The sequence below is a fragment of the Vulpes vulpes genome, chromosome 5 (assembly GCF_048418805.1).
Source record: "Vulpes vulpes isolate BD-2025 chromosome 5, VulVul3, whole genome shotgun sequence".
Taxonomy (NCBI): Eukaryota; Metazoa; Chordata; class Mammalia; order Carnivora; family Canidae; genus Vulpes; species Vulpes vulpes.
The window spans coordinates 114,007,977-114,035,635 of NC_132784.1; the positions used below are offsets into that span (position 1 = coordinate 114,007,977).

At 47.2% G+C, this 27,659-nt stretch overlaps 2 protein-coding genes across 2 annotated transcripts; one reads left to right on the forward strand and one right to left on the reverse strand.

Moving 5' to 3' along the window:
- Positions 1-13,945: 13,945 nt before the first annotated feature.
- On the forward strand, positions 13,946-16,903 carry LOC112910050 (olfactory receptor 10J3-like). Its single transcript, XM_072760171.1, has 2 exons — positions 13,946-13,959; positions 15,949-16,903. The coding sequence occupies exons 1-2, from the start codon at positions 13,946-13,948 to the stop codon at positions 16,901-16,903; spliced, it is 969 nt and encodes a 322-aa protein (XP_072616272.1).
- Positions 16,904-21,823: 4,920 nt separating this feature from the next.
- Positions 21,824-27,090, reverse strand: FCER1A (Fc epsilon receptor Ia). Its single transcript, XM_025986292.2, has 5 exons — positions 26,981-27,090; positions 26,546-26,566; positions 25,035-25,289; positions 23,611-23,868; positions 21,824-22,179 (listed from the first exon to the last, which is right to left on the reverse strand). Exons 1-5 carry the CDS (start codon positions 27,033-27,035, stop codon positions 22,007-22,009), a joined length of 762 nt encoding a protein of 253 aa, XP_025842077.1. The 5' UTR covers positions 27,036-27,090; the 3' UTR covers positions 21,824-22,006.
- Between the last annotated feature and the right edge of the window lie 569 nt (positions 27,091-27,659).

Consider the following 27,659-nt stretch of genomic DNA (forward strand, 5'->3'; position numbering starts at 1 on the left):
GGGCAGGGCGCAGCACAGAGGAATTGGGATTCGCTCTATTGCTCTTTTTTATTTTTTATTTTATTTTTTTATTTTACTTTTTAATCTATTGCTTTTTTTCTGCTTCAAGTACAGCACATCTTTCTCCAGAATCTCCAGCTCCAGCCTCATTTGCATCCACCTCTCTCTCTCTCTCTGTCTCTCTGTCTCTCTCACAGTTTCTGGAAGTAGTGATCTCGACCCCCCTCCCCCATTACATTGCTAAATGAGAGCAAAGAACCTGACTCAGGGTTAAGAATTATAAGTAAAGGGAGTCAAAGCAGCCTACTGACCTCAGAGGCTGATAGAGCAAATTAAATTGAGGTCATTAGAAACCAAAATGTAGGAACTAAGATTTTGGTTAAAATATATATCAGAATTTTTTTTTTCCTCTTCAGAGAGACTGTGCTCATGCAAGAGATAGAAAAAGAGAAAGGAGGAGGGAGAGAGAACCGCAAGTGGACTCTACGCCCAGCATGGAGCCTGATGTAGGACTCGATCTCACAACCCTGAGATCTTAACCTGAGCCAAAATCAAGAGTCGGACTCTTAACTGGCTGAGCCACCCAGGAGCCCCGAAATAGATGCCAGCCTATTAAGACAGGCTGCAGAGTTTAAAGATTAGTGATTACCCTGCAAACAAATACAAATGCTCTTATTTTACGTATGGAGGGTGCGAGGCTCAGAGGGAGAAACTACTCGTCGCAGTCACACATCAAGTCACTGAGAAGACCAGGCGTGGAGCACAAGTATGTCCCCAAACCCACACGGTAGCGTGGAATCCAAGCCCTACTGAACGGATATTCGGGCGTGAGGTTAGGATTATAGGGAAGGAGGCAACAGGTTGTGCAACCGCTTGACCCTCAGCCTCATTCACTCGAGACACCAGGGACGTCAGTGGTAGGTGACAACTTAGGGATGATAAAGACGGTCTCATGTCCTCTCCTCCCTCCGTGGTTTTTAATCGATGCCCCTATTATTTACTTACGGACAGGAGAACAGTGTAGGGCCTGTTATAGGCCGCGGGGCTCAAACAGCCATCAGGGAAGACACAGGGAAAGTGTGAAACTCTAATGTTTGAGAAAATCACCAGAAAACCAGAACAGGAAAAGGAAGAAGCTTAGAAAATTTAAAATCAATTCCCCTCTCCTGGTTTTTTTTTTTTTCTTTCCTACCAGCAGCACTTACTTCTTGCAAAGTTGGCAAAGGACCCGAGAGAGAATCTCTGAGTTGCAGATGCATCTGGACTCTTTTAAAAAAGAACTCAGAATAGGCGTGTTCATGAGGCCTTGAGGGAGATGCTGAACCCAGGCCTACAAGGGCCGCATTTCCCCAGCGTGAAGGAAGCTCAGGCCGCGGTGACCGGCTCAAGGCCCGGGTCACAGATTCCTCTGGCCGCAGTGGATGCTCCCACACAGGGGAAGCCTCTTTAAGCCCTGTCCACAGGCTGCATTTGTGACTACAGGGGACCCAGGACTCCAGGGACTCCCCTGAGAGAAGCAGGCACAAGGGGCAGCAGAGGAGGCACTTGAGACCCCATCCCAGGGGCCTGATTAGCATCTCAGGCAATTAGTCGAATAAAACTCTACCTTCATTTCCTGAATCACAAGAGCAATTTGCGCTGTAGAAACAAATATGTTTCGTTAAGAACCTAAGGAACCCAGAAGAAACGTGTAAAATAAAATACATTGCTGAGGATAGATCCTGAAGTTGGTGAAGTGACAAACACGAAAGCACGTCTATTTACGTCGCAGGCACTACGCTACGTGTTGGCAGGACGAGAATGACGAGGAGAGTCGGGGATTTGCTTCCATGGAGCTCATCTGGCGGGAAGCAGAGAGCTGACGCTGATGCATTGGGCATCTGCACGCACCGCTAGGGGAGGAGGCTATTTTTGCAGCTAAGGAGCATCCCTTCCTCTGACGGACGGAGCTCTGATGCGAGGCGTACGGCTTGTCAAGTGGACAGTGGGCTGTCTTTCTCTCTCACCGTCCCCCCGATCGGGTACCTTTGTGTCGTGTACAAATGTCCACGCTGGGTAGCTTTCAGACCTATAATCTCACAAATAAATGCATCATTACAAACCACAATAAATGCGAGGCGAAACACAGCGTTTTGTAATGGAAAGGGGGTGAGGTTTTGTTAGTCTGGGGAGCCTAAATATTCCTCTGAGCGATGTTTTTGAGCTGAGGTCTCTAAGATGAGTGGGGGTCAACTCGGTGACATTAGGGAAGAGAATCTAAGGCAGAAAAAAACCCGAGTGAGGGACGTGATAGATTATTCGATAGTAACCCATCCCGAGAACTGAAACGAGGCCAAGTTGTGCGCCGAGAGCTGGAGGGAGAGATGAATTTAGAAGGCGCTAGAGGATGTGCGCCTGTGGGTCTTGCAGCTTCAAGCTTGTTTTAGGGCGACGTGGAGCCAGCAAAGCTTTTAAGGAGGTGAGTAGCACAGTCAGAGCGTCTGGTGCACAAGTGGAAAATGAGTTGGAGGAGCACAAGCTGGGGAGCAGATGAGGAGGCTGCCGTGGTTGCGCACTGCAAACGCCACAGGAACCGGGGCCGCCGAGGCCGGCGCGTCGGGGAGGCCAGCCCGCAGCCGCATCCAGGGCACACACGCCAAGAGACCTGCCGCTCCCAGGGCTCAGAAAGTGATTCAGGATGCAGTTCTCAGAAGAATTCCCATCTAGAGAAAGAAAGGATGGTGTTTTGTGTTTTTTTTTGTTTTTACGAAAATCTGAGGATTCTTCGCTGTGATCCTCTTCCTGGGGCCTGATGGAATCCTGACTGCGTTCATCGGGATGGAAAGGCACGGTCTCACCCAGTTCTCGGGTTGGAGCCGGTTCACAGAACTCAAGTCAGGGTTACGCGGGCCTGCCGCAGATAATTTTTAAGATGCGTTATTACTATTACATAGACTTAAAAATGTGTTGTTACTATTGTATTTAAATAGATACAACCCATATTAAAATACCTACTATATAAATATGGGACCTATTACATCGATCTACGTTTATTATAGAGATTGCTAATATATGGTCCCCATTCTGTTCCGTGGAGCACCGTGGTCAGTCAGACACACCAAGGCCTCTGGGAGCAACTCCTGTTACTACGTGACCTCTTTCCTTAACCTGGGAGCAAAAAAAAAAAAAAAAAAAAAGTTAGAAAATGGAATAATATAAGCAATGATTTAAGGGTACTGGAAATTGCCCAAAGGCAGATAACACATTAAGAAACATTTATGCTCGAAAAGTTGCTAGAGCTTCAGGTAAAAATGGCAAGAGTGTGTGCGCTCTCTTTGTTTTGGAACGTTCCCATCATCGCCCCCCACCCCCTGCAGGCCCCCACCTCAGGTCAGAGGGTAGGAAGTTTAGCTTTATCCCCTTAGATTTGGCAGGAAGAACCAGCAGCTTTGGTGTCGGAAAGCTCGGTCTGTAATGTGTACTGGAGCTTGGGCAAAAACCTGCAGCTCTGCTGGCTTAATGCAGACTCACCTGGGGAGAACCCCCCAGCTCTGCAGCTCTGATGTTATTATGGTCTTGGTTTTGCGTGAGGAACAAATAAGCCATAAATGTAACCAAGAGGTCCTGAAAATAAGAGAGTCGTAAAAAGGCTGAAATAAGTTCTGCTTCTCCAGCTGCAGAGAAACTCTGAAGGCACAAGGGAGGTCTGGGAACAGGCTCCAGCCAGGCTGAATGCACCCAACAGCCTGCCCCCGGGTGTATCCGCAGAGAGTAGAACTCTGTGGGTTCTAGGTGTTAACGTGCAGTTAATCCAGCAAATCGCCGGAGAGCCACCGAGCTATGTATTCGCAGGGAAACCCCTGGGAATGGAAGCCAACATGATCGAGAAATGGAGCAGACATCAGCACCCGTGCACAGCAGCCTCTGCGTTTAAGTGGAAAAGAGTAGCTGAAAACGGAGGAGAACAATGACGACATTTGAAAATATAGATTTTCCAGAGTTGCTATGATATACCCAGTTACCAACCAAGTATTACAAGTTTGTGTAAAGAGAGAGAAAAGTATGACCCAAATTTGGGGTGAGGGGAGGGAAATAGTCAATAGGAATTCATTCTGAACGAGCAATCGGATGAGCAGATTTTATGGACAGAGTCAAAGAATTAGAGGGAAGTATGTTCAAAAAATTATATATATAGAATGGCAGAGATCACACAAATAGGGACTCTCAGAGGCCATCGAAAAGAAGGGAATGCAAGTTCTAGAGCTGAAAACTGTAACTGAAATGCTATCAAAGGTAGAAGTGAGATAGCAGAAAAAAAGAACCAGGGAGCCCAAAAATCGATGATAAAGACCATCCAGCGTCAGAACGCCTGGGTGGCTCCGTCGGTGAGCATCTGACTCCTGATTTCAGGGTCGAGAGATAGAGCCCCACACCCAGTGAGGAACCCGCTTTAAAAAAAAAAATTAAGAAAAAAAAAATCATCTAGTTTGAAGAAGAGAAACAAAAGGATGAAAACAAAGTGACTCTCACAGACCTGCAGGACCAAGTAAACACACCGACATAGGTGTAAGGGGCTTCCCAGAGAACGAGGCAGGAAAGAATATCTAAACAAATAACGGTTGAAAGCTTCCCAAATTGATGAAAGACACTGATGGCTTCAAGAAACGCAACAAATCCCAAGAAGGGTAAATGCAGAGAGAACCATATGTAAGACACCAAGCTGCGGAAAGCCAAATTCAGAGACAAGAATCTTGAAAACCAAAGAAAAGTGACTCACCATGTACAGAGAAAAAAAAAAAAAAAAAACTATGATTAAGAGCTGACTTCTCAACAGGAAACACAATTGAGACCAGAGGATAGTGAAATGGCATTCAAATTGCTAAAAGAAAGGAAAAATTTAACAGGAAAATCCGTATCTAACAACAACATCCTTAAAAAAAGGAGGGAAAAATTAAAGTGTATCTACATAAAGAAAGACAGAGGATTGGTTGCTAGCAGACCTACTATCCAGGAAATATTAGAAGTTCTTTAGGCTGAAAGGAAATGACCATTGACGATAACCCATTTTTATAAGAAAGAATGAAGAAAACCAGAAACGCTAGCTCCGTGACATATGTAAAGTCATCACCGTGAGCATGTGTGTTTGTCTGTCTTTTTATTTTCTCCCCACACTAATTTCTTTGAAGAAATACCATTATTTAGAATAGTTCTGTTGTTATAATACCGTATGGGTTTACAAATTGGCTTTGTGAAAAATAAAGATGTTCTATGAGCCAAAGGGGGGCATGGAGCCATGTTTCCATATTACTGCGCGGCATCGAAATCGGCCTTGGGTTAACCTGACCCACATGGTGATCACTTAGATATGCATACAACAAACACTCAAAGAAAAAAAAAATCTAGTTTCTAAATGAACAGGAGAATCAATATGGCACAATAAAAAAAGTCGTTTAGCAGAAAAGCAGGCGGGAAGAGTGCAACAGGGATGAAAGGGCCACGGAGTTCCGGAAACACCAACGAAGGGGAAAGGCGTTAATCCACCCTTGGCCTTAACGACCGGGAAAGTGACTGCGTTGGATCCTCGGGTCCAAAGGGAAAGGGTGTCAGGCTGGATCTTAAGCAGCCACAAGGCATTGATGGGCTGTTACCCGACGTGCGTCTAGGATCCGAGTTGCAGAATCTGTGACAGTAGAGTGTGTAAGGAGATCACACGCTCGCAGCAGCCGGAGGAGAGCGGGGACCGGCATGTGACTCTCCGGCAAGAGAGACTTTCCGAGCGGGCGTCTTAAGGGGACAAAGATGGTTTGTGGTGGAAGAGTCGTTAAGGCAGCGGGATACAAAATCATGACGTCTATATGCACAGAGCCCCCAAATCCATGAAGCAAAGAGGACAGAATTGAAAGGAGGGATGGTGGGTGCAGCCCGCACGGTCGGGGGCTCAGGGCTCGGGTCGGGGGGACCTTGCAGGACGGACCAGGACCTCAGCAGCCCCTCCGCCTCCTGACCCGGACGTATGGGCTGCTTCCTTGACAGCACCTGTCACAGGGACATCTGGGTGACGGCTGAGCACCTGCCTTCAGCCCAGGGCATGACCCCAGGTCCTGGGGTCGGGTCCCACATCGGGCTCCATGTGTGGGGCCTGCTTCTCCCTCTGCCTGTGTCCCTGCCTCTCTCTGTGTCTCCCATGAATAAATAAATACTTAAAAAAGAGAGTACAGGTTGCACATTCTCCAGGCTACACCAGATAGATATCAGGCCACAAAACCAAGCCTCAGGTTCTTAAGACGTGAACTCTTCTTTCCTGATGTTCACATACAACAGCAACTTTCTTTTGATTAGTGTTTACATGGTATTTTCCCCCATTCTTTTATGGTTAATCTCGCTGTTCGCTGGTAACGAACGTGTGTCTGCTGTCAACAAAACTGTGTCTTCCTATCCAGTGTGATGGTTTTTGTCTAATTGGATAGATATCTTACATTTATTATTTATTTATTTTTTAAATAAATTTTTATTTATTTATGATAGTCACAGAGAGAGAGAGAGAGAGAGGCAGAGACACAGGCAGAGGGAGAAGCAGGCTCCATGCACCGGGAGCCCAATGTGGGATTCGATCCCGGGTCTCCAGGATCATGCCCTGAACCAAAGGCAGGCGCCAAACCGCTGCACCACGCAGGGATCCCGGTTATCTTACGTTTAATGAGATTTTTATTACATGTAATGAAATTGATCATTTCTGATTTTGCATTGAATGGAATTGACATTTCGTTATGTATAATGAAATCGCCGATACCGTTGGGTTTAAATATGCCATGTTAAGATTTGTTTTCTGTGTCTCCCATTTTTCTCTCTTTTTATCTTATCTTGGAATAAAGTGTTTTCGTGAACCTTTTTCCTTTTATTTGTTACTTATACATCATCTTTTTTTTAAAGATTTTATTTATTTATTCATGAGAGACACACAGAGAGAGAGAGGCAGAGACACAGGCAGAGGGAGAAGCAGGCTCCATGCAGGGAGCCCAACGTGGGACTTGATCCAGGGTCCCCAGGATCACGCCCTGGGCCGAAGGCAATGCTAAACATCTGAGCCACCCAGGGATCCCTTTATACAACATCTTAATGGTTGTCTTAGAGATTGTGTTTCAAGGACCAAGCAAAGATTTCGTGAAATCTGATTTTGATTTATCCCCATTTTGATGTTATTGCTGTATATTGTAATTCCACGAATAGATATCCACAAGATATTAATTTATTGGATAATATTAAGCATAATATTCATTGGTACTTGCCCATATATTTATCTTTTCTGTTATTTTAGAGTTCATTTTAGTCATATTTCATTTTGGTTTCCATCCGCGTTGGATCTTCGTTCCATCTGAAGAACTCCGTATTTCTTTAACGAAAGTCCGCTGATGCTTTTTTTTTTTTTCATTTCTGAAGCTGTTTTCATTTCTTTTTTTTTTTTTTTTTTTTAATTTGTGAAGGATATTTTCCTGGAGTGCAGGATTCTCACTTGGCAGCCATTCCCTCTCAGCACTTCGAAGCTGGCGTTCCACTGGTTTCTGCTTCTCATTGTTGCTATTAAGCAGCCAGTCCATCATCGTATTGTCATTCCTGGAAAATAATGTTATCTTGTTTCCTTTAGCTACTTTTAAGGCTTTTTGTTTTAGTCTTTATCTTTTAGCCATTTTACACCAGATGTCTACCCCCGTTTGGTTGGGGGTGGAGGGCATGTGTATGTATCTTGCATGTAGTTCAGAATGAATCTGCCTCCTAATGTTTTCATCAGGTTGGGAAAACTTGTGGCCATATTTCTTCATCTCTTGCTTCTGGTATGTTCTCTCCCTCCTGTGCACCTGTAAGTCGAGTTACGCGCATTCTACACCTTTCACTGGGTTCTGTATGGCTCGTCTGCTTGTTGACGGGTGGGGTACTGCCTCGGTCCCCTCTCTGTGCTCCACCTCAGATACGTTCTTCTGATAGACTTCTCAATCTCTGATTTTTATCTCTATATTTTTTTTAATTTTTAATTTTTTCTATATTTTTAATGTGGTATTAAACTATTAAGTTCTTAGTTTCAGTTATTATATTTTTTACTTTAGATGTTTTCACTTTATTTATTTTAAAGACTCATTTATTTGACAGGGAGAGAGAGCAAGAGAGCACAGGCGAGGGGAGCAGCAAAGGGGGAGGGAGAAGCAGGCTCCTCACTGAGCAGGGAGCCCAGTGGACGATGTGGGGTCGGATCCCGGGACCCCGGGATCATGACTTGAGCCGAACGCAGATGCTCAGCCGACGGAGCCACCCCAGCACCCCTGTTTTCACTTTATTTAAAAATATTTTCCAGTTGTCTGTGTGGTTTCCCCACCTGTTACCCATTTTCTTCAGCACAATAAAAATTAGTGTTTTATTGCTTCACGACACATGGCCACAATTTTTTTTAAAGTGTCATGTGACATAGTTACATTCATGTTCTCATTTCTCAAATAAGCACAAATGTGACTGCTTTAGACCACACATTTACGTCACGGTTCCCACAGGCAGGTGTTCTCGGTGTGTTTGGGTCCCCAGCTCGGGGCCTCTCAACCCTAGAATCAGAACGTCAGCCGGGCTGTAGTCCCTTCTGGACCTCGGCGTTCTTCTCCGAACTCGGGTGGTTGGCAGTCTCATTCCTCGTGGTTCTCGGACGGAGGCTGTGTTCTCACTGGCTGTCGGCTGGATCTGCCCTCTTGCTCGAGCGCACACGTTCCCTTCCCAGGCCTCTAGGGAGTCCTCTCAAAACGTGGCAACCCACTCCTGTAGAGTCAGCAGGAGAGGGTCTTGGGCTCCAGTCTGCTAACACAGATTTTTCTAGGATGTAATGTAAGCCTGGGTGATGTCCCATCACCTGCTCTCCTGGGTGGGGGCAAGTCCCAGTTCCGCCTACGCTCAGGAGGAGAGGATCATCCATGGATGTGACCGGTGTGCGTCACCTTATGATGCGTCTCCCACAATCTATTTATCTTAGAGTTGTATCTAATAACTTTAATAAGTGACTTTTTTATGAGTCTATTTCTATTAAGTGCTTTTTTTTTTTTTCCTTCTTGATTCTTAGCCCTTTGGCCTCTTGTCCCTGGTATGGTTAGTGTGTATTTATTGCAGCCTGGACACATCAGGACACTTTACATCAGTACATCAGTGTATTTATTGCAGCCTGGACACCTTACATCAAACTTCTCCCGAACGGGGCCAGGTAGTAAATAATTCAGGATCTGTGGACCAGAAGCCTCTGTTGCAACTATTAAATGCTGCCATGGTAGCAGAAAAGCAACCATAGGCAGTACATGAGTGAATGTGGCTATGGTTAAAAAAAAAAAAAAAAGACTTACGGTTACTGAAATTTGAATTTCATACAGTTTTCATGTCACAAAATATTAACTTTTGTTTCCCATCATTACAGAATGTAAAGACCATCCTATAGCTTGTAGATTAGCAAAAACCGATGGCGGGTTCACGGGTCAGCAGTCAGTGGTTTGCTTACCTCTGCTCTATGAGAAAAAAATAGTACAGATGGACCGAGTCTCTACATTATGTTATCTTCCTCTGTTTGACCCCCTAGCAGGTAGTCAGACGAGGGGCGAGACCATATCAGGAAGCAGGGATCAAGTGAGACTGAAGCTGGTTTCCGGGTGTGAGGATTCATTTCCTCGTTACCCGCTCACCTAGAGGGCAGCCCTGGAGCATGTGGAGCCCGCCAGATGCTCTGCTTGTCCTGTTTCAGTGTTTTGACCGAAGCCTGTAAACCTCAAATTAGAGTTCCTTGAAGAAACTGCAAACGGGGTGTTAGGCTAACACTTCTCCATATCCTTCCTTTAGGGAGACTTAGCCTCTCAATCATTCACCGACTCACCCTCTTGTCATTGCAGAGATGGAAGAGAGAGATTTCGGTCCTTCGATTGTATGCAGATGTGAAGAGTCGCAGAGGGAAGGGACCCAGGAAAGGGCCACTTATTCCCCTTCTCTAACTTGACCTTTGTGTCTTCATTTGTAAAATGGGGAGAGTGATACACTAATATACATCTACTTCGCCGTGTTCTTGGGAGTCACACAAGGCCATGTGAAGGATGCGTAGTGCAGGGCAACATCTGGTGAGGCTTCCCTGTCATCACCATCCCATGTCACAGTGTGACCTCATTACTCACAGACGAAGGGGGAGGACCGGATCAGAGAAGTAAGTGTCTGTCCAAAGGCCCACCAGATCCGGACACTAAAGCAGAGTAAACACAACCTCCAGCCCACTTCTTTTCCACCATAATCAAGCTGCCTTCCTACATTGCTGTCACCAGCTGTGCCACCACTGGGCACGATTTCAAGTTAACTTCCATGTAACCCATAGCTATGGAGAATTCTTCTGTGTCCAGACTTGGGCTAGTGTTTCTCCTGAAGCCAGATTGCCTGGTTTAAGTCCTGGTTTCTCATATATCAGCTCAGTGACCTACAGAAAGTTCCAAAACATCTCTGGGCCTGTTTTCTTTTGCGAAGACGGATACAGTCATGCTGCTGTATAGACTATTGTTAGGATTAAATGAATTAACATGTACGTTGCATAGTTTAGTACGTAGCCTATAAAGAGCAAGTATCATAAGTGCTGGTAATTACTTTGATTAGTAGCAGCCCTAAGTACCCTGAGAGGAGAGATGAAGAGTCTGGAAAGGTGCTTACAATTGAATTAGGAACCTAAGATCAATGCAATGAATAGAACTAAGGAGTGAAAAAATAGGTGACAACTGAGTGCCAGCTCTTACCTAGTTTAAAGCTACTCATTAACGTCCATGTGGGCTGTGGGTAGTAAGATGGACGTAGTATATGGAAGGGGGCCTTGGGGGGTTGAGGTCTTGGGGGGAACTGAGCCAGGGCTCCAGCATGGTGGGGGTTGTGCAGCGAGCAGAGCAGAGATGAGAGAGGTTGGTTGAAAGTAGAATAAGTCACCAGGATGAGAGGATAGTGTTGCCTGCTGAAAGCTGGTGGTTGCCCACGTGGTGAGCAGGGCATAGGACAGGGTTATGTTGCACACCTGGAACTAGTGTAACAAACATCATGTGTGAACTATACTTCAATTTTAAAAAAAGGTATAAAAGTGAGAAAGACAAAACCATATGATTTCACTCATAGGTGGAATTTAAGAAACAAACAAGCAAAGGGGGGGGGGGGGAGAGACGCACCAAGGAGCAGAATCTTAAAAAAAAAAAAAAGATTTATTTATTTGAGAGAGAGAGAGAGAGATGGATCCTGAGCAGAGGTGAGGGGCAGAGGGAGAAGCAGGCTCCCTGCTGAGCAGGGGCTCAAGCCCAGGACTCTGGGATCATGACCTAAGCCCAAGGCAGAGGCTCAACCGACGGACACTGCACCTCCCCCCCCCCCCCCCCCCCCCGCCACAGAATCTTAACTATAGGGACAAATTGATGGTCACAGGGAGGGAGGGGGTAAGGATGGGTGTAGCAGGTGATGGGGATGAAGGCGTGTGCTTGTGAGAAGCATCGGCTGTCGTATGGAGGTGTCGAATCCCTATATTGTACACCTGAAACTGATTTCACACTGTATGTTAGCTGGAATTTAAGTAAAAAAGTGCAAAGTTCTTACAGCACAAGTCAGAGACTGGCTTGCTGATTGTTCGCTGTGACTTAGACCGGCGTCCAGTGCGGGGTATCTGAAGGTCAGTCCTCGGTGGACCTGGCAGCAGGGGTCCACACTTGGATCCTACTTGACAGTTGTTGCTTTCCTTGTGCCACATGTGAAGAGTCATTTCCACAAGGTCTTAAGCTCCTCTCCTTTGGCACCAGAGAGATGGGCAGGAAGTATGGCACAGACCTTAGCAGGACCGTGGCCCAACCCAACAAATTTTGAAATCAGCCTTTTCACTCCAGAGATTTCTCTTAAGAGCCAAGCCAACTCTTTCTGTCTGTCTCTGAAAATGTGAATCCCAGGATCAGCAAACGAGCTTCCTGAGTAATGAGGTCTCTAGGCGCTGTGCCGTTTGGATTGTGCCCTCTGCTACTGGTCACTCGGGACTAGTTGCTGCTGTTTTGGGGAGAGAGACCCAGGAGTCTGAGACAGTCTGCACCTTATTAAGAAACCTCAAGCCGGAGTTACTGCTTTGTGACCCAAAAAGGAGCTTCTGTCAGAGGAGACTGCGGGAATCCAGAGGAACTTAATGGGACTTTTTCTGTCCCTCCCTTGTAGACACTGGAAGACGGGGCGATGCATCGTTTCCTTCCTTTCTAGTTTCTCGAGTGTCACATTCTGGGTGGTATCTCAAGCTTAGCCAGTGAGGGAGGGGTTCCTATTAAACCACAGCTCTGCTTAATAAGATGTTAGTAATCTTCAGATAAGAAAATTTGCAGACTTTTGGTAGAATAGCATTATTTTTACAGTGATCTAAACTCAAGTAACCGATGGGTTTTAAATCATTTCAGGAAGGGCATTGACAAAACTCTGGGAAATGCTTTATAACTATTAGTAAAAACAAAACAGAACACCCATATCTATTATTGCAGGCAAATTTTTCTGAGTGGAGGGATGTGACTCTCAGAAAAGCAGAGGAACAGGCTGTTGGTGAGTTTCCACTTCCTTATCTGCGGGGATGGTGTGTGTTGACGGTCGCGTAGTCATCAGAGAGCCCGCAGTGGCCGGTGGACCAGGGGACACGAGCTCTCATAGAAGGTCTTGTGATTTTTATCATCTTGGAAGGGTGGATATGTGAACTAATGTAAGGAGGAGGGACATAAGACTTGAGGGACCTTTCATTGGGTCCTGTTCAAAAGGCCGTGCAGAAATCCAAGCTCTGTGAGGCCAAGGACCGTGGCTTGGTTATCTTTCTGTTCCTGATACCAACACTCACATTTTGTGACGTACTCAATACTTTGAACCCCTGAAGAAATGGTTTTGCTTGGATTTGAAGCAAAATTTTGTTATTCACAGAAGACTTTAAAAAAAAAGTCAGAGAATAATGAGATAATAAGTTCTCCTCCCTGGTGAAAAAATGTAAGTAGTATATTCATCTAAGATTGAGTCAGGGACAGGCTTTGTTTCACTTTTTTGTGTATGTGTCATTTATTTGAAAGAAAGAAATGGTAACAACCCCAAAGTTAAAGATACGGTCTGAATTTCGAGGTTGATGTCCATCTGTGTCCTCCCTCCCGGTTTGTCTCCTTCCTTCACCTCCATTTCTTGCACCGTGGATGAGTAATCCTGCTCCTGCCAGTGTTTCTCATTTCGCCATCCCACTCTGTGCCCCCTTCACTGGCCGTTCTGCTGAATCTACCCACATAACGGTGCTGGGATGGAGTTGTTTCAGGTGTGGGTAATTCAGAGCTGACTAATGGTCTGGAGGAGGAAGGAAACAGAAATATTCTAGGCTAGAGGCATGAGTAAAATCTTCTGCCAGGAAAGTGAAGTTAAGTTATAAGAATAAGCTGGATGAATTTCAGCGTAAGTGTGCAAGTATAATGAAAACTGTGGTTTTCCAGTGATGGATTCTGAACTAACCATTATCACCCAGGAATGCAACCTGGATGTCACTACAGATTGTTCCTAGATGTGTCAGCTGGACTGGCTACTGTGGTCTAAGGGAGAAGGAGAACGTCGGGTGCCTTCAGGAAGGGGATTGAAAGCAAAACTAAAAATCTTATTCTACTGAAGCCTGTCTGTGTTGGGATAGTACGTGTCTCAGTACATGGATCTGGTGGGTGCACCTCAAGAAAGGTTTTATTTATTTATTTATTTTTAATTTTATTTTTTTAAGAATTTATTTATTCATGAGAGACACAGGGAGAGAGAGAGGCAGAGACACAGGCAGACGGAGAAGCAGGCTCCAGGCAGGGAGCCCGATTTGGGACCTGATCCCGGGTCTCCAGGATCGCGCCCTGGGCCAAAGGCAGGCGCTAAACCGCTGCGCCACCCAGGGATCCCTCAAGAAAGGTTTTAAAAGCACATGACGGAGTCCATGTGAGCAATTGGAAGGGACATGATAAAATGTGTAAAATTGAGGCTGGATAATCACAGGCTTGTTATAAATCCTAGAATGCTGGGCTGAAGACCCCTATCCACCGCAGTCAAGCTCTTCAAATACACTAACACCTTTAATACGGTGATTCTAGGAGCCATTACTATGTTCCATTACTATATTCAATTTACAAATGATTTTAAACATTATGCTTAAAATTTTGGATGGCTACTGAAGGAATTTAAGCAGGAAAGCTCCATTAGCAGATTTATAATTTTTTATTTTAATTCCAGTGTAGTTAACATACAGTGTTACATTAGTTTCAGGTGCACAATGTAATGCTTCAGCAACCCCATAGATTACTCGGTGCTCGTCACCATAAGCACACTCTTAGTCCCCTTCACCCGTTTCATCCCTCCCTCTACAGCCTCCCCATTGATAACCGTCAGTTTGTTCTCTACAATAAAGAATCTGGTTTTTTGGCTTATCCCTTTTTTCCTTCATTCGTTTGTTTCTGAGATCCCACATGTAAGTGAGATTGTATGGTATTTGTCTTTCTCTTACTTTGCTTAGCATTATACTCTCTAGCTACAGCCACGTTGTTGCAGATGCCAAGATTTCATTCTTTTTATGGAAGAGTAATGCTCCATGGTGTGTGTGTTCCACATCTTTATCTGCACACCTACTGATGGACACTCGGGCGGCTGGGGTAATCTGGCTGTTGCACATAATGCTGCAATAAACATAAGGGCACGTAAATCTTTTTGAGTTAATGTTTTTGTATTCTTTGGGTGAATCCCATTGGCAGATCTTTTAAAAAAATGTTATGACAACATTCATTCAGGAGGCAGGTTTGGACTTGGACCAAGGTCAATGCAATGAGAGAGCTCGGTTGGGAGAACATTGCAGACCTTCCGGAGAATGATTGCTGTGTGTGCTCAGAAGTTGGGTGTTGGTAGAAAGCACAGGGAGGAGGGGACAGAGGACAGAATTTTAGGAGGGATTGTTTTCCACGTGGAAAAGGATGATTCTCAGCTTTCTGAATGGAGGTAATGGTTGAACATGGTGAGTTCTACCAAGAGTAGACATGGGTTTAAAGGGCCAGGCTAAACCTGCCGCTGCGTAGTTTCTAATTTTGAGCTCACATGAGATGAGTTCATGTCTGCCCCTATCTCAGCTCGGAGTATGCAACATTGGAGGGAGAAAAGAGAACATCCAGTCCTTTTCTGATTAGGTGAATTTTAATCCTTGCTCTCATACTAGGAAAACCCATTCCCTACTCAAAGGGATGGCCTCAGATCTGTTCCATACGGCTTTCTGCTAGAATTCAAGGAGATAAGCCAACGGCCTGCAGTGTACCTTATCAAGCCGTTGTCTGTGGCCTCAGAGGATACTTGGTGCAGGGTTTTCAGGAGGAACATCTCATCAGAATGCTCCCGTTTCTAGTCTTTCACAATCACCGGGGATTTTAGGTGCAGGGCTTGGGGAAGTGAAGCCTAGGACTTCCTTACATAGGGTTCTGGGGAGCAGAAATCCCTGCAGTGCTAGGGCATAGGGCTGTGACAGTGCATCCTGACCAGTGCTGAAAGGATACAAGCCTCAGCTACATTTTGTCTTCCACGTCAGTTACTGTTCCTCACTGGATCCTTCCCAACTAGTTCAAGAGTGCTTGAGGAGGAACTATAGCACCGAGCTTCCTCCTTGACCTGGACTCCCCTCCCTGATGTCTGGGTAATTACTTCTACTCATCTTTCCTTTACTCTGTCTCTACTTTCCCTCTCAGAGCTCTCTCTGCCATCAGTCTCAGGATGCTGGGGCAACACTTCCGTAGAACCCAAGGAGAGAGTGGGTCAAGATGATGACAATGGAGAATACTGATGACCCTCAAGGTCCAAGGCATTGCTCAGCTGATGGATGCACTTTTTAACTGAAGGCCTTGGGTTAGCCTACTCTGTTTCATGGTATGCTCATCACACCTGTCCTTGGCCCAGACCTAGACCTCCCTCAGTGCCAATGCCAAACTCCACTGCTGTGACTGAGTTCCTCCTGGAAGGGTTCTCCAGCTTTGGGTGGCAGCACCGGCTTGTCTTCTTTGCTGTCTTTCTAACTCTGTACCTACTGACTCTCTGTGGCAATGTCATCATCGTGACTATTATTCATCTGGACCGTCACCTCCACACCCCCATGTACTTCTTCCTGAGCATGCTGTCCCTCTCTGAGACCTGCTACACCGTGGCCATCATTCCCCGTATGCTTTCTGGCCTCCTGAATCCCCACCAGCCCATTGCTGTCCAAGGCTGTGCCACTCAGCTCTTCTTCTATCTCACCTTTGGCATCAACAACTGCTTCCTGCTCACGGCCATGGGCTATGACCGCTACGTGGCCATCTGCAACCCCCTGCGGTACTCAGTTATCATGAGTAAAGAGACCTGTGTCCAGTTGGCATATGGATCACTGGGAATTGGCTTGAGCATGGCCATCATCCAGGTAACATCTGTGTTTGGCCTGCCCTTCTGTGATGCATTTGTCATCTCTCACTTCTTCTGTGACGTGAGACCCCTGCTGAAGCTGGCCTGCACGGACACCACTGTCAACGAGATCATCAACTTTGTTGTCAGTGTCTGTGTCCTCGTTCTACCCATGGGCCTGGTCTTCATCTCCTATGTCCTCATCATCTCCACCATCCTTAAGATTACTTCAGCTGAGGGCCGGAAGAAGGCTTTTGCCACCTGCGCCTCCCACCTCACCGTGGTCATCATTCACTATGGCTGCGCTTCCATCATCTACCTCAAGCCCAAGTCCCAGAGTTCTCTGGGGCAGGACAGACTCCTCTCTGTGACCTACACAGTCATCACCCCCTTGCTGAACCCTGTTGTGTACAGCCTGCGGAACAAAGAGGTCAAGGATGCTCTGCACAGAGCCGTGGGACGGAATCTTTCCTCTTAACAAGGAGAGATTGTTGAAAGCCTTTTATTTGATTTTGTGAAAGTATATTAATTTTAATGCTGTGTCAGTAAGGCTTTTAAGTATGAGATCAAGAAGAATAGATTTTAGTAAAGGAATTAAAACTGAGGACTTCCATTTGAGCTTGTCATGGTTTTCCCATGCCTCCTTCAGAGATGCTCAGCAAATGCCCAAGACCAGAGGGGAAAGATTTACCTGCCTGGGTCACTCCCACCCACGTCCTGTCACACACGTGTGCACACAGCCACACAACTCCATTGAGACACAGAACCGGCAGCGTTCTACAAAGCCCATGAACAAAGGGTTTGGAAGCCACCTCGGAAAGACTTTCACTGCTGTTGGAAGGAATGTAGGAGTAGTTTGTGCAACTTTTTAACAAGTGAGGAGACACATGCATATTCTCTTCTGTGGACATGGAGGACCGTCTCGTAATCTGCTTTTGCTAATTGCTAACATTCCCCAGATTCCTGAGGAATCTTCAGGAGGCTGGGTACACACTTGCCAGGGTAGAACTGCCTTACCCGGCCATTCCCGGGAAGGAGGGGTACAAATAGGAAGTCAAAAAAGTCATCAGCTCTCAAGCACGGAGAGGTGTGTTGTCCACAGCCTGGAGGTGGTGAGGTGAGGAAACACCAGTAAAGGGGAACGTGTTGAAAAGTTCAACACCTTCCACATTTCCAACCCAGGAGTGAAAAGCACAGAGGTTGGAAGGAGCTAAGCAAAGCCTGGTTCTTTTGTGGGCTAGACCTAAACTCAGATATGCTGTTGGAAATGTAAGCATTTTCACCACAACTTCTGAGAACACTTATCAATGAGCAGAAGTCTGAAGGTTGACTTAAATAAAAAATTTTCTGGTAAGCTCCTAAGCCCGCAGAGGTTAATCTTCAGACATTTCTTCTGAGATACTCCCAACATAAAACCTGACCTAAAAACAGCATTCCCATGTGAGTATCTCAGAAGGTGAACACGTGCGCTCTGGTGGGTCCTTTCTCCTCCATCCTCCTCTCCCGCTCTGGCCTCCCACGCTGAGGAATGGGCACACCCTGAGCTCCAGACGCGGCTCCTATGGCATCCAGAATCCAGCTGGCGCCATGGGGTGACCCTGCCCAGGCAAAATATCACCTGTGAGAGTGTCCTGACGTCGCTGGTCACGTGGGATGGGACAAGGCAGTGGAAACTCCGGAATTCTCTGAGTCAAGTTAACACGTCTGACTTTGAAAAAAAAAAAAAAAAATTCACCTGGAAGACGACCTGGAGGCTAAACGTCCTTTGCCTTTGTGTCCAGGTCTGTAGAAACCACAGCACGGTGCGCTGCTGCGTGCATAGTCAAAATTATAAAAATATTCAGGCTTAGTTATTCTGCTTAATCCAGACAGAAAAACTGTTAGGTAGAGTTCCAGCGGCCAGGGCCCCACGCTCTTCCACTACAGTTGTACTCTGTGGACACTGTGCGACCCCACCCAGATCACATACCTTGGGGACCCACACATCCATCCCCCCCAAGCTGTTGGGAGGGCTTTGGGCCAACAGCGGTCAGTTGAGTGGCTCTTTGGAAATTGCTCTTGCCATGGAGCTACTTTCTCCACAGCCACATATCTTCCCAGGGTACACAGCCTCCAAAGACTTGTCCACTTCAGGGTGTGAAGACCAGCGCCCGTCCCTCGATCTAAGGTGATTACAAAGGGCCATCCCAGCTCCAGGGCTCTCAGCTGTGAGATGGTGGCATTTGCTGTAACTACATCACATTTCAGCTTCTCCGTCTTTGGGGGTCCCCCGCCTTCTCTCTCACCCAGGTGGTGGTACTGAGGGCACTCCCTAAGAAACGGTCACATTCCAGTCCACATCAGAGTCTATTTTCTGAGGATCCTAATCTGCAATATTTCAGGATCTCGTTTCTAGGACAGCACTTGGCCACCGAGAACTCAGATTTTTAGCCTTGATATATTCTAGTGAGGGCTGAAGGCCAGTGACACCTATATATTAATTTTTTTAAAATCACCCTATTAATTGAACTATATTTCCTGCGGCTCAGTTTAGTTGGTAGTAGTGCAGTATTACCCTCTTGGAAACGGGTGAAAAAAATAAAACTTTGAACTTTTCTCAGAATCCACACAAAGTCATTCCTTTATCTTCAGGGTTTTTTTCTGTGAGCAATTTTCAGTTACATTGCAGCCCTGGATTTCCATTCAATTACCTGGCAGTGAGATTGCTGACCACTCTCAGTGAGATTTTTAAAATTTCAAATACAGGAAAGGCTAACTGTGAGGATATGTCATTCCAATTTTCAGGAAGGGAAAGAGTGTGGATGCTACAGGTGATAATATACAGGCTAACTCGACAGTGATCCTGGGCACAGTCGTAGGGAAAAGGTTTGGGGGTGGGAAGGCCATGGAGGTTGATGGAGCATCAGATGAGGGCTTGGGCTTGGTAACTAACTGTCCAGAGGCAGGCAGACAACTGAAGGCAAGAAGACACAACCACTCTGCAAGGTCATCTAGGGACCTGGGCTGGCAGGTGCCTCTGCCATTCTCAACGTAAAGCTCCCATCTCTGGGGGCAGGAACATGATCCCGTTGTCCCGCTTCCTTTGTCACGAGAAGAGAGAAAGAGCAGAACCACTCTTCGAGCCCTCAGTTCCCCAGCACACTGCCAAGGTGGATCTTTTGTCTGAATTTCCATGCTCCAAGTGACCAGTGGGATTTGTCTTTCACTGGCCACCAGTAGGGAGTTAACGGAGTTGATTTTCAGCAAAACCAATCTCTAATTATTAGGAATTCATGATGATTTGTGGCAGCTGATTTGGAACAGCAACTATGGGAGGAAAATTTGCTCTCTGAACTGTCCTAGGCCAATGTGGTAAGAGATTGAAGGTAGCAGAGGAGGCCCTGAGACAGACGCAGGAGGTGGATTGTCTGCATTGCAATCACCTGTGTAAACATACGTATTCCGTCTCTGCTGTATACAAAGTGTTTGGTGTATATAAAAATAAAAACACATCCTTTTAAATGCCATATTTTAGAGCTCCGCAAAATATCAAAGTCCTGATTCTCTTCCACATTCCTTATATAAGGAACAAGCAATGTACAGAGAAGAAAACAGGAAGAAATGAATGGGAGACAGAAGTCTCAGACAAACATGAATTTCAGATCCAGGGAAGAGACAATGTGTGGAGGATGAAGGAAGAACTCACACCAGTGCTTCTTGGGGCTGCATCTGAGCCTCTGAACCTGTGTACTCACCGCATGGGAAGTAGGCTCTCAAGTCACCGGGACAGGGCGTCTGGGCTCAAGGGAGCTTAGAGGCCACCTAGTCCAAACTGCTCTTTTTTACAAAGAAATGGAATCTCAGATACTAGCAAGTGACTGTCTCCAGTCACACAGTTCACGGGGGCTTGAAGATCCAGCTGTGTGCTCTTTGCAGAGCCCTTGCCAGCTTGGGTGTGGATAAAGGGGAGGTGGAGGTAAGTTGTGATGCTCCAGAACCTAGAAAACCCTTCAGAAGATGTATCTCAAGCTCTTCAAGCCTGGACTTTCTATCAATGTTAAATATCTCTCTACTCTTCATTTCGGGTCATTTGGCCTCAGATCCAACAAAGGAGTAAGTCACTTGCTCTCTGGTCTGTTGTGTATGATGCTATGTCTAGGACATGGAGAAGCAAGATGTTGTTAGTGAAGACAGTGGCAAGGCCATGGTCCCAGAGACTCATGGATCTTCTGTCTTCCCCTAAAGGCAGCAGAATTGGGCAGCCGGGGTGGCTCAGCGGCTTAGCGCCGCCTTTAGTCCAGGGCGTGACCCTGGAGACCCAGGATCCTGTCCCACGTCAGGCTCCCTGCATGGGGCCTGCTTGCGTCTCTGCCTCTCTCTCTCTCTCTCTCTCTCTGTCTCTCATGAATAAATAAATAAAATCTTTTAAAAAAAATGCAGGATAATTATCTAGAACAACACCAAAAAGCATCCCGTGGGAACCTTTCCTGGCCTGTTATTGCAGGAAAAAAAAAAAATCTCTTCTCTACTTAGTGGGCCTATTTATGTGAAGCCAAGTGACAAGGCTATTCACTGGGAATCTGGCCATTTCTTACCTGTCTAATTTGTTGTGAAAAACGTAGAGAGTATTAAGGAGATTCATATTATATTTAAAAAAAAAAAACCTCCAATAATTCTCTCTGCTTTGTGGTCTAACAACATCTTTTGGAGAAAATGGACTTCTCAACCTCAAGAGTATTTACAAATCTCCCCCTAGATTCACTTCCTGCTTACGTTAGTAATTGTCCTAAATCACAGCAAAGCTGATCTCTTGTTGGCTGTTGCAGCCTCATGCTCAGCACCGACCATGTGTTGCATCTCTTCCTAATTCTTTCCCCAAGTCCCCTGTGTAGCTGTCTCCATGGGCAAAGGTGGGGCGGGGGGTGGGAGACCAAAATTGGGTCTTTGCCTGAGATCCATCTGTTTGCAGAGCTGAGTTTTGGTGAGTATTATTTGCTAGGATTTCTCTAAGACACCCCGTTCAGTTGCTGTTAGAGGGGATTCAGGAGACGAGTTTGGGAGACGTTAGAGGGAGAAACGATCACAGGGGAATCTTGGACTCAGCCTCATCCCTCGAGTCCTGGGGCTCAGGATTGCCCCCGATTCAGCCAGCACTACAAGCTCATAAATGGTATGTCGAAATGAGAGCATAAAAATGATCCATCTCACCAACATCCCCCCACGTCTTTGTAGTCCTAGTCCAGACTTCGAGTGGTTAAGAGAAAGCATCTCTAGTCTAGAACTTCGTGGTTCTTGCCTCTAGAAGCACAAAAGAAATTAGCAAGCCTCACGTATTTAGAAGCATCATGTTACCTGGTTTTCAGCTGTGTTATTCAAATGGCACTTGTCTTTGACAGGTGCCAATAAATGACCCTACTCATTCTTTTCTTTATCTAACTGCTGTTTATTGAGCACCTACTATCACATGCCACTTAATCAGTTTGAGTTGGTTGAATGAAGCAGTTCTGCAAAGCCACGACTGCAGACCTTCCTGTGTGCATCGTGAGCTGCGTCTGACGATGGAGAAGCGATTGCTGATGCTGACGTTTCTTAGGCAGCGGCATCAGTTCTTTCCAGGTTCTGGCTTTTTGTTCTTCCTGGTCCTCTTAATCTGCAAGAGCACTGTCAGCTGTTGCTTGGTCGAGATAAACAGTCCTGTGTCCACAGCAAACAGAATCACCACCACGAACGGGATCAGAAATTGTAGCCAGGAGTACTTGTTTCGCTTGGTGGGCTCTAGATGCAACAAGAAGCAAAAGTCATATGAGGAGCTGATGACCGGGGCTTACGACTTCATCCTCCCTCCGGGACCTGACGCGGTCCTCCGACCAATAGCGCTAGCGTGCTAAGGCTTCCAGGACCAGAGAGCAGCACCCATGGGTCTGGATTCCTCTGTCTGCTTCCCGGAGGCCCTAGACTCCTGCCATCTGCCCCATAGCCCCTCCCTCCAGCTCCTCCAGCCAGTGTGCCCAAGGGGGGGGCAGGTCCTAGGAAAGGTGACCCCTTTTCCGGAGCTCAGGGACCAGCGCCCCTATGTGACTTTGGGATGGAAAGGAGACAACGCATGTGGGGGTGGGGGCGACCGGAGCCTCATTTCTGATCGCTCATCATTTACCATCTGAACCAAGACACAGGGCTAGAGCTTCTTGAAGCTGCCTTCCAAGTCCCTCTCTTGTGATTGATTCTCTTATTCCGTCTACAAGGTGCTGATTTTCGTGATTATCCTAGAATCATAGAGCCCTGGAACATTACAGTCAGAAGCCCCCAGAGATCGCCTAGACCGGCGGCTCTCGACACTGGCTGTACATGACCGTTCCCTGATGGGCTTTTAAAAATACTGATGCCCAGTCCTCCAAACCGATTAAATCCAGATCTCGGGAGATAACATGCAAACATCAGTATTTTTCAAGTTCCCCAAGTGGCATCTAGACCAAGCCTTTGACTTTACAGATAAGGATCCCGGAAGGCCAGCGACAGTTAAATAGCACGTCGGTCTCAGACCAGGTAGCAGAAAATTGACAATAAGGCTTAATTCTGGCTTTTGGTCTCATGATTTTTTAGACGTTGGTATGAGCCAAGTCAGCCAAGCAAAAAAATCTGATTTCCTCCGAGCAAGGCAGATATCTGAGAGGCTTCCCTCTCTTCTCTGCAGTTGGGAGGGAGCATCTTTCTCTTTGGGCCCGGAGGTGGGGTGCCTGCCCGGTGTCCCCCGGAGGCCCATCTCCTCCCAACTGGGGCACCCAGCCCACGGCCTGCGGGTCTCCCTCCCCCAACCTCCTCCTCAAGCGCGGCGGCGTCTTCAAGCTCCCCACAGAATTCATCCCTTCAACTCTGAGACTGCCTTTCAACCTGATAAGCATAAGTGTCCTCCCCAGGAGCCACAGAGGACTTTGAGATCAAACCAGCAATTGGGTCCGTTATGCTTGGGCAGTGCGTAACAGGCTACACATCCATTTCCAGATATCACATTTAGTCTTCATAAAAATTCCACAGCTTGAACAGGTGTCACCACTGCTGGCAAACAAACAAGGCCTCGGAGGCCGCGGCCCAGGCCCCTCCCGCGGCCCAGGGGACCCATGAGGCAGAGCCCCCGCCGCCGCTCCAGGCCCTGGGGTCCTCTCTTTCCCTTCCCCGGCCACCGGCCCCCCTCTTTCTTTACCAGCTTACCTTTTTTCACAATAATGTTGAGGCCTTTAGAGGTGTAGTCTTTCTGCTGGATCTGGCCTGAGCAGGAATAGTTGCCGCTGTCTCTGGTTGTGACGTTGCTAATGGAGATGTTGAAGTTCTCGTACCAGTACTTGATGGGGGTGCCATCCTTGTAGTAGGTCACCTTTGTGAGCCTCAAATTCTTCCAACTATGGCACCTGATGAGGACGGTCTCACCCTCCATCACCACGTTGGCAGAGGCTTGAAGGATCAGCCACTCTGAAGAGCATGTGTTAGGTCACGTAACAGCACACGGGCAGGTACATAGACACGGACAGAGGTAGAGGTAGACGTGGTCACGCACAGAGGAAGCGTCAGGAACCACGGCTTATCATTAACCCACTTCTTGGCCCATAAAGCCAATAAAAGAGGAAACAATGCTTAGGGTCTGTCCTCTATATCGATAAACCCTCTCTCTTCCTGAAAAGCGACTCTGGGGCCCTAGAGCCACTCTGACGCTCCTGCTGGGCCCGTCCATGGACGGCTTGAGAGCCGGTGCTCCCTTCAGCTCCGTCGGTGCCAGTTCTGGACACTAAGAGGGAATAAAATTGTTCTGTCCAAGGATCCCTCGCCTTGGGGCAGGTCTGCTTTGCCCTCTTGCGTCTTGGGGACTCCCTAGTCCTACTATCAATCGCGGTGAGCTCCAAAACTTCCCCAGAACATGCACGCCACCTTTCACAATGCGTGTGTAATTACTTGCTTAATGTCCTCTTCCCCATGTGGCTCCACGCCTCAGGAGGCCCAGAGCCACGTCTGATCCTTACAGGGTATCCCCAGCGCCTAACACCATCACCTCGGAGTGCGTAGGTACCCAACAAATACTCATTAACGATGAGTTTGTGGAATGTCAAGGGTTGGGTTCCCTGGCTAATGTCGTTGTAAGAACTGAAATGCACTAAGAATCACGCAAAGTTGAAGCAGACACGAGATTTGTTTTTGAGTTAAGAGCGGAGCCTGTAAGGGATCTACATGGATGTCTTTCAAAACCAAGAGTGCCGACCTAATGTCCGGGTTGTGGCGCATGGAAATGATGGAGCAAATTTTAGAAATCAGACCTTTTGATCCTGTTTCGGATGTTCAGCTCTTTGCAACGTTCACATACCCAACATGTCCTTTGTACGTGTCCTATGCCTCTGCCCCAAGCCGAAAAGAGAGGTGAGGTGGGGTGGAGGGACAGCACCGGGAGGTGGAGATAGCCAGAACCGGGGAGGAAGGCAGGGCCGGGCAGGAGCGGGGGTGGAAGGAGAGCGGCGGGTGGGTCCTGAGTGCAAGGCCTGAATCCCACCCCGGTGCACTAGGCCCTTGGAGAACTTGATGCCTCCCCGGCTTCGGATGAGCCATTCCTCATGTGGGGGAATCCATCTTTCCATAGTCCCAGAACTTACCTGTGAAGACTGTTAGGTACACAGGATCACTAAGGACAGATCTATTTTCCCGACACCTGTACTCCCCACTGTCCTGGATTTGGGCTTTCTTGATGTCCAAACGTGAAGTCGTCTTTTGCAAAGTGATGTCGTTGTGGAGCCACACAGCAGAGTCGACTTCAAGGGAGTTGTTCCCAGTACATGTAAGAGTCACATTGTCATCCTTCAATATTGTATTCCATGGCGGGTTCATGAACACTGTAGGTTTCAAGGTATCTTTGAGGAGATCAAATTGTGGAAAGAGGTATAAGGGAGGGGAAAGAGAAAACTGTCCAGGCTCTGGAGCAAAGACACGGCAACAGCTAGACGGTCTGTGTTCGGTCCACCCTCGTAAACTGTCCTGAGTCCTAGGCTTACGGAAGGAGGACTCAGTGCTGTGGCCCCAGGGAGTTTCCCATCCACGAGGAAAGATGGGACACGAGTGTAGTGTATTAAAAAAACAACCAAAAAAATAAAATAAAAATTAAAAAAAAAACAAGCCAGGGAGGACTGCAGCTCCTGGGCAGACAGAGGCGAGGTCTGTCCTGTTCAGCCCTAGCTCAGCACAATGGCTGGTACATAGTATGTGTTCATTAAATATTTACTGAGTGGATGAGTGTGTGAATAATGGATGAATAAATGTGTTGGACTCGATGAAACATAGTCTCTCCCAGCTCTAAATTTTTATGACTATTTAACTGTGAGTGCATACGGAGTCAAAAGTACACGTCAATTCTGGAAGGAAGTGAGAAGCGCCGAGAGAATCAGTCTTAATAGGTTTTCAGGAACAAAGAGACATGGAACAAATTTGACCAAAGGCTAGAAGTGCTGGACGGTGATGAGGAAGGGTTAAGAAACAGGGCTAGGCTTGGACCCAAGGGGCTTGGGTTAGAAGCTGGCCCTTGGCTAGCCGCAGGACCGCCAGCAAGGCACTTAATCGGACAAAGGCCTCAAGTACAAAATGGTGACGGGGCTAAGATGATGGTGTTTTCAGAATTGAATGAAGTCGTGGGGTAGTGCCAGTGAGGGACTTAGGTGTTTACGTGTTCCACATTTAGATATTCCACAGAAAACGAACTAGGGGTGTCGGAAAGGGAGGTGAGCAGGGGGTGGGGTGATTGGGTGACGGGCACTGAGGGGGGCACTTGATGGGATGAGCACTGGGTGTTATTCTATATGTTGGCAAATTGAACAAAAAATTTATTATTTATAAAAAATAAATTTATAAAAGAAATATATATTCCACAGAGGTGGTTGCATAAAAAGAGTGGCGGTGTCTTAAGGGAAGGAGGTGGTGCTTTAGAAGCTGTCGAAGAGGGGAGAGAAGGAAGACAGGCAGGGTGCAGGTGGGGCTCAGGTTGGACGGGGAGGGACAGATGCCTCATCATCAGAGAGCAGAGGAGATGGAGTGGAGGGAAACAGTGGGGGCGGGGGGGGGGGGCGTATGCCCAGCCACGTTGAGGCTGACAGAGCAAGGACAAGGACTCACTCACCTGATGACATGACACCTGGAGCTGCAAAAGTCCAGAGAGGAAAAGTTAGTGGCTGCACACACCCTTCTGGGACTCCCAAGGACGGGGATGTGGGTAGTGATGAGAGCTTCATCCACAGAGTTTTAAGGGCCAACCATCTTCCCAGGAACCTGACCCGGGGTGAGTAGGAGCTCCTTCCTCTCTTTCCTCCGTCCTCCCTCCCTTGCCCTCTGGGAGATGCCAGAGCGATTGCATGAACTGGCTTTCAAGCTGGTCTTGCTCAGCCTGCTTTGCCCTGTTCTCCAGCTTGAGTGCACGACAGATTCCCAGCGAGATGCCCCGTGGTTTGCACAGAGCTTAGAAAAAGTCACCACAAAAACTGCCAATGTTCTTATCCCAGCTGCTCCCCAGAGCCATCTCGGTCCCTCCAGGGGGATCCCCTGAACCTCTACTTACAGGAGAGCAGCAGCGCTAGCCACAGCAGGGCAGGGCCTCCCATGGACGCAGGCATCTCCTCGTGGCCCCACGTACGACTGGACTGGAGAGACCTACAGCCTTAAAAGAGACTTGAAGCCAAAAAGGAGAAGGAAATGTTTTCTGTATCATATCTGGTTAACTCATCAGCTGTGCCTGGGCTTGCCTTCTCTGGCGATAATACTCAGAGCGCTGCCTAATTGGGCAATTTCACATTTGCCGCTCAGCGCTCTCCGTGCCAGGCCAGGCCAGCAGTTGCTGAAGTCTGGTTGTGGTTCTCCGGAGCCACCATCCCTCGTTACCTAATTTCCTGCTGGTCCACGAGCCCACCGGTCCACGCGTTTCCATCTTATTCCCTGAGGATCCACAATCCGAGCAGCCAACCTGGGGATATTTTCAGGCTCCTTCTCTCCCACTGAGTCTTGATGGAGCTCCCCAACCCAGGATGACAGATATTAGACCATAACTTACAGGGATCTGGGTCTAGTCTATAATTTATTTCCTTTTCCCAGCTTTTATCCATTTTTATGTTTCTAATCTTCTAGCACGGCTGCCCTTCCTCCCTTAAGCCCACACTAGTTCTGTTCCCACCAGGGCCCCTTTGACTAATTACTCCGTGTTTTAGCTCCAGGCCAGAGCTGGTCGCCTGCCCCCAGGGTTG